Raw genomic sequence first — 6,512 nt, 5'->3', positions numbered from 1 at the left:
GAAGTTATGGTGGCAATAACAGTTATTGCACTGGTGGTAGCTACGGAAGCAATTCTGATCAATATGAACAAATTTTGTTTGCCATCTTATACGTTGATCTTCGCCCTCTATAAAGCTTGATGCTTTTTTCAGTGTTAAAAAAAAATCTTGGAACGCTCGAGCTTGGCTGTTGAAAATCTTGAGCTTGGCATTTTGTCGAGCAGTTGATTAGCATTATTGAAACGTCTATGGATATGGATTGATGAGGAAGATGAAAGTATACAAATACTATTTAACATATATAATAGTTTTGTTAAAAATAGATTAAGTTCTAAAGTTAGCTTGGTGGTTGGGTGCTTAGCATTGGTTAGGAGATTTTTTTTGGTTCAAATCTCATGAAAAGCAATTTTTAATCAAATACCTCTAACAAAATGACGTCATTTTGGGTTTTCAAGCATCAAAACAGTTGCATCGAAATGACGTCATTTTGATAAGGGAGACACGTCATCACCGTCACGGCACAAAGATGCCTTTGGAGTTAAACATAAACGTCGGTGTTAAAATTGACAAAATTGAAACGTCAATGACATTTTCGAGCCCGAGCTTAAAAGTCATAGGTATTCGAAGTAGTTAACCCTAAAAAATCATAGCTTAGAAGTAGAGAAATGAGTTGGGATTTCTGTATCTATGGCCAGAGTTTAATTCTTCTATATGGTCAAAATGTGTATTTAGGTCAAATGAATCATTAACAATAATAAAATTATTTCAATATTTAACTAATGAATGAATCAATTTAAAATTAAAGTTAGATTATAAATAATTTTTATGATTAATAAAAATATAATTATATTATCTTACTATCATAACAATTTAAAAATAAATAAAACAATTTTTAATCAAAAATTTCTTAAAACTCCACATAATACAGGGATTCATCCAAGTATAATATAAAAGGAAAGTCCAAAATGCAATGAAAATATAAAAGAGGCAACATAAAATTATTTGGAAATTATTGAAGACAAACAATATATAGAAACAACTATTGATAAAGGTCTGCCTACCACCATTCAATGAAGTTTTCTACTCTCTCCAATGTTTGCTCTACAACAAAAATCCTTCAAAGAGTTCTCTTTTTTACCTTTTTTGCAAATCTTTGTTGAACTCTCTCATAGGTCCTAATGAACCACCATGGTCTTCCAGTTGTGAATACAATGTATCCCATGCTCAATCCCAGCACCAATCCACATCCATAACCCATTAATATTGAAAATTTCCAGTTCAATCCATCATCATCATCATCATCTGTATCAAATCTAACTGGATTTTTCTCACCATTATCGCAGCTTTTTGATAATGGCAGCCCACATAAGCCCAGGTTTCCTATATAGGAATCATTAGTGAAAGTATCAAACTGTTTGCCTTGAGGAATGGGTCCCTCTAGATTATTATGGGAAAGGTTTAACACCTCCAAGAATCCAAGATTTTTAAACTCTGTTGGAATTCTTCCATGGAGCTTATTTGATGAGAGATCTAATGATTCAAGCTCCGACAAATCACCAAATGATGATGGGATAGGACCTGTTAAACAATTATGAGAGAGGTTTAGGACAATCAGTGAATGAAGCTCTCCAAGTGTCTTTGGAATTTCTCCGGAGAATTGGTTGTTGGAAAAGTCGATAATTGTCCATATGGTTGATAGTTTCCCAAACTCTGTTTCCAACCCTTTTGTTGTAAACGATAAACTTAGCACATTATATATTGTTCCATCATCTATTATATCCATCATGTACTCTTGTTTAACTTTCTTTTCATTCACTTCTCTAATGGCATGCAAATTTTCGAAAAAGTTCATAGGTAGATAGCCATTGAAGTTATTACGAGAAACATCAATGACACGCAAACGAGTGAAGGTAACATCAGAGCTATCCACCTTACCATAGAATCTATTTGATCTCAAGTTAAGCACTTGTAACTGATCCAAATTTCCTAACCAGTTTGGGAAAGTGTCATTCAAATAGTTGTTTCCAAAGTCGAGAAGCTTCAAGTCTTTACAATTACCCAAAGATCGTGGTAATGACCCTTCTATTTGGTTGTTCTTGATTCGAAAGCTGAGTATCGAGCAACCTTTAACAAAATTTTCAGGTATTTTACCATGAAAATTATTCATCCCTAAGTCGAGCACAGAAAGAGAACTCAAATTTCCAATGCATTCCGGAATTGTTCCATCCAAACTATTGTTCCATAAAGAGAGGTCCCAAAGGGAACTTAAATTGCATAATGAGGAAGGAATACGGCCTTGCAGAAAATATGGAATAGAGCTAGAATTAGATGTTTGAAATTTTTTGAAACATGCATGACGCGTATAGCCAATAAGCATGATTACTTAATTTACTTAACAAGATCAGGCCATTTCTTAGATGAAACCAACATCATTTATGGAGCCTAAATTGTAGTAAAATATATAGTTGGTTTTAAAAGGATTTTAGACGACAACGGTAAATCAGTTCACTCTCTAACAGCTGGGTATGTATAACAAATACCATTTTTGCTACTGCATCAGGAAATATATTTTTGAAACATTCACTTATATTACATGACATTCACAAATTACCAAATTTTGGACAGAAAATTTTCCAACGAAATAAAAAAAAGTTGATATTAAAAAGGATTTTGATACATTTCTATTCATGTATCGTAACCCAACAATATTTTCAACTTACAATTAGAAAAAAAAAAAACCAAGGAAAATGGTTTAGTTCATTTCGAGTTGAAAAAAAATATTTTAAATTGAAATCATTTTAGAATGAATTTATTTGAGTCTAATATTTAAATTATTTATGTTGAATACGAAAGGACACATCAAATGACAAAAAAATCTTATAATTAATTAATAAATATATAACAAAATAACAAAAAAATTCAAGAAAAAGTTAACAACAAAAAGAGGAATGAAAATTATATTATACCTGTCAAGTTGTTATCCAAAAAATTAATGATCTCTAAAGAAGTTATATTTCCGATAACCGATGGAATTGTACCTGAAATATATAACTAAATTAATCAAAAATAATTTGACAAAATACGTATCTTATGTCTTGATAAGTATAGTAGTGTGATTGAGTATCTTCATGCTTATTTTTTTTTTTAGAATTTAGGTAATTTAATTTGTTCCGTAACTAGAACTAGAACTTACATACTCTATTTGTCTCATATTAAATAACATGACTTATGGAATACGTACAATTGGTTTCTTGATCTCCACATCCAATAGCAAGACATGAATGCGTTTGATCATTTTCATCAATTGAAGACATTTTATATACATTGCAGAAGTTTGGACTAATCAAATAGTTAGAAGTTGTACTATTTTTTTAAAGAGCCAAGAATATAAATATGCTAATAAAATAAATTGAAAAGCTAAAATAAATTAGGACAATATAATTAAAAAAAATCAATGATAAAGAACTCTTTTATATTTAAGAACATTATTAAAGCATGATGTCATTTAACTTACCTGAAAAGTTGTTGAATTGGATGACGAAAACTTTAAGTGAAGTTAAATTTGAGATTTCTAATGGTATGGTTCCCTCTAAATGATTTGTACCCAAATGTACATATTCCAACTCTTTGCATTTGAATAAACTCATTGGAATTCTCCCATTAAGTTGACACGCGCTCAAATCAAGATAAGATAATTGAGGAAGATGATCGAACGTATTGGAAGAGAGTGAACCAAAGAGATTGTTGTATCCCAGATAAATATGTAGCAAAGAGGAAATGTTGAAGATTGACGAAGGAATAGAACCTGCAAAATAAATAATCAAACTTCAATTGGCACAATCGAAATAACAGCCTTAAACTATGATCAAATTTAGAAGATTTGTATCAGTCTAAACTTTAACCAGTTATTTCATATCGTCTACACCCAAATTAATAAAAATGTTTTTATAATTAATCACAACATTTTTTTCTTCTTCTTTAAATTGGGTTAACATCAAATGATAGCTTGATGATATTGTTTAAAGTTATGCTTCAAAAAAGGATATTGAGTTATTACCAAAATTGAATTTTAATATTATTTTTCTCAGTAATAATGTACTACCATGAGGTTAAATTGAAGTTTACCGTCATTTTTACCATTAGGTTTGACGTCAAACTTAAGTTGAGGTTGTCATTTTTAACTGGTTTATTAAAATTAGGCATAACACAACTAACGAAATAAAGGAGAACGAATTGCAAATGAGGATTTGTTTACCTTTGAGGTTGTTGTAACCAAGATGCAAATATTGGAGCATTGTCAAATTTCCTATTTCCATGGGTATACTTCCTTCCATAGAGTTGTTCCCCAATAATAAATACCTCAACTCTTTGCACTTGAATAAACTATTAGGAATGCTACCAGAAATATGATTCCCAATCAAATTTAATTCTTGCAATTTAGATAGGTTATCAAATATTCTCGACTGTAAATGGCCTGCAGTGAGATTTTAGTTATAAAACATCTTTTAATTGATGAAATTATATTCAAGACTAACAAAAAAATATAAAATTTGAGAAAAAAATATATGATATTACGCCTTTTAAGTTGTTAGAAGAAAGATTAATGTTCTCCAGATAAGTTGGTTTTCTATTAAATAATTGAAATTCATCTTAAATATAAAATTAAATATATCATAATTTATTAATAGTTTTCCTAACAAACCCTTAATTTCTATGTTGAGCAAAAGAGGCATTCGTTCGCTCCATTTTTTTAATTTCTAACAAACCCTTAAACTTATGAAAGTTGCAAATATTTGAAATTATTCAATCCAAATACATTTTTCCCAAGAAAATCGCTATTATAAAAATTTGTGTATGCGAGAGAAGTACATTGGAAATTAATTTAGATCCTTTTTTTCAGCGCTATAGGTTGATGTTCTTCATTTATTTTCCTTCTTTTTAAAAAAAAATGAAAATTTTATTAAATTATTTTACTACTTATGAAAACATCAAATAGTTGTAAGGTAATTGATTTAGAGAAGACTAAGGATACAACTTATTTCAATATGTAGGTTATAACTTATTCATTTAGTCTGCCCTAATTTGATATTGGATAATATGATGATGGTCCAAGTGTATATAAAAAATAGAAAACAAAAAAAATGAAGAAAAAATTTGGAATTGTTCAAGTGAGAGTAGATGGCCTGCAGTGAAAACGTTAGTTATAAAATAAACTTTTTACTAGTGAAAATAAAGTTATCTGTGGCAAAAAGGGAGGAAAGAAGTAGGGCACTTAGAGAAAAGTATAGACCTGAAAGATAATTTTCATCGAGGTATAGCACTTTCAAGTTTGAAAGGTTTCCCATAGACATAGGGATTTGTCCTTCGAGGTTGTTGTGATGAATGCTGAGGGAGGCAAGGAAAGACATTTTTCCCAATTGAGATGGGATTTGTCCTTCGAGGTTGTTGTTGTAGAAGGCCAACGTTTCAAGTTTTGACAAATTGCCAAGAGTGGACGGGATAACACCCATGAAGTTGTTACCGTACAACAACAAGCTTTGAAGATGAGCAAAACAACCAAACCATGATGGGATTTCTCCACTGAAGCTGTTGTTTCCAAAGTTCAAATACTTCAGCCGATGCAAATTGGCTAACTCAGTAGGTAAAGAGCCATGGAAACTATTGTGACGAATGTTGAGGTAGGCAAGGAAAGATAAATTTCCTAATTGAGATGGGATGATGCCCGTGAGATCCATACTTGAAAAATTCAGAGCAGTAACTCTGTGGTGTCTGGATCCACAAGTGACACCAATCCAATTGCAAACAGGGATAGAAGTGGACCAGTTGGTTGCTAAGAGATTATGTGGATCATGAGTTATATGGGATTTTATGGCTAAAAGGGTGGATTCATCCGTGGTTATGTTGGCAGACAAAGTAGCTCTGAAGGTAGCAAATAGCAGCAGAAACATAACAGGGAGGAAGGGAGTTTTTGCCATAAGGTTTGGTGTGGGTATAATGCAAATCATGAAGAGAGAAACAGCTGAGTTATGCGATTATGTGGATCATGAGTTATATGGGATTTTAAGGCTAAAAGGGCGGATTCATCAGTGCCTTTAAATAATTTGGATAAGAAATATGGGGTACCAACCCACAATAATTTAAATAATGGAAGGCCTAAAATGCAAGACTTTATGTCTGGACCCATATTTTACGATTCAATTGTTTTTCTTCTCTATTGTTTTCTATTTGATGTAGTAAGCAACTTACCATTTTAATTTATATTTTGTTTTGCAAATTATTCAAACCATGTACTGCAAATCTTCCTTCTCAACGTAGTAATTTGAATATTAAAATTATTACAAGAATTAAATTTAAATACTTTAATATGCAATTCGAATAATTTATGATTTTAATTAAATTTGAGTAAGTTGAGGGAATTGATTTGAATTTAAAAATAAATTCATCAATTACTAAAAATTTTGAATTATTTAAATTATTCAAATTTTATTTTATAACTCAACTCAAATTTAATTTTTTTTATAGTCGAGTATAAC

At 30.7% G+C, this 6,512-nt stretch overlaps 2 protein-coding genes across 2 annotated transcripts; both read right to left on the bottom strand.

Annotated features, from left to right (window-relative positions):
* Positions 1-1,065: 1,065 nt before the first annotated feature.
* LOC120189739 (receptor-like protein 9DC3) lies at positions 1,066-2,356 on the bottom strand. Its single transcript, XM_039192946.1, has one exon. The coding sequence runs from the start codon at positions 2,354-2,356 to the stop codon at positions 1,097-1,099; it is 1,260 nt and encodes a 419-aa protein (XP_039048877.1). The 3' UTR covers positions 1,066-1,096.
* A 128-nt stretch (positions 2,357-2,484) lies between these two features.
* On the bottom strand, positions 2,485-6,001 carry LOC120189738 (LRR receptor-like serine/threonine-protein kinase GSO2). Its single transcript, XM_039192945.1, has 6 exons — positions 5,414-6,001; positions 5,270-5,341; positions 4,235-4,453; positions 3,494-3,784; positions 2,946-3,017; positions 2,485-2,498 (listed from the first exon to the last, which is right to left on the bottom strand). Exons 1-6 carry the CDS (start codon positions 5,982-5,984, stop codon positions 2,485-2,487), a joined length of 1,239 nt encoding a protein of 412 aa, XP_039048876.1. The 5' UTR covers positions 5,985-6,001.
* Between the last annotated feature and the right edge of the window lie 511 nt (positions 6,002-6,512).

This window comes from Hibiscus syriacus, unplaced genomic scaffold (assembly GCF_006381635.1).
Source record: "Hibiscus syriacus cultivar Baekdansim isolate YM2019G1 unplaced genomic scaffold, ASM638163v2 tig00116959_pilon, whole genome shotgun sequence".
Classification (NCBI taxonomy): domain Eukaryota; kingdom Viridiplantae; phylum Streptophyta; class Magnoliopsida; order Malvales; family Malvaceae; genus Hibiscus; species Hibiscus syriacus.
This window is presented reverse-complemented; position numbering and strand designations above follow the sequence as displayed.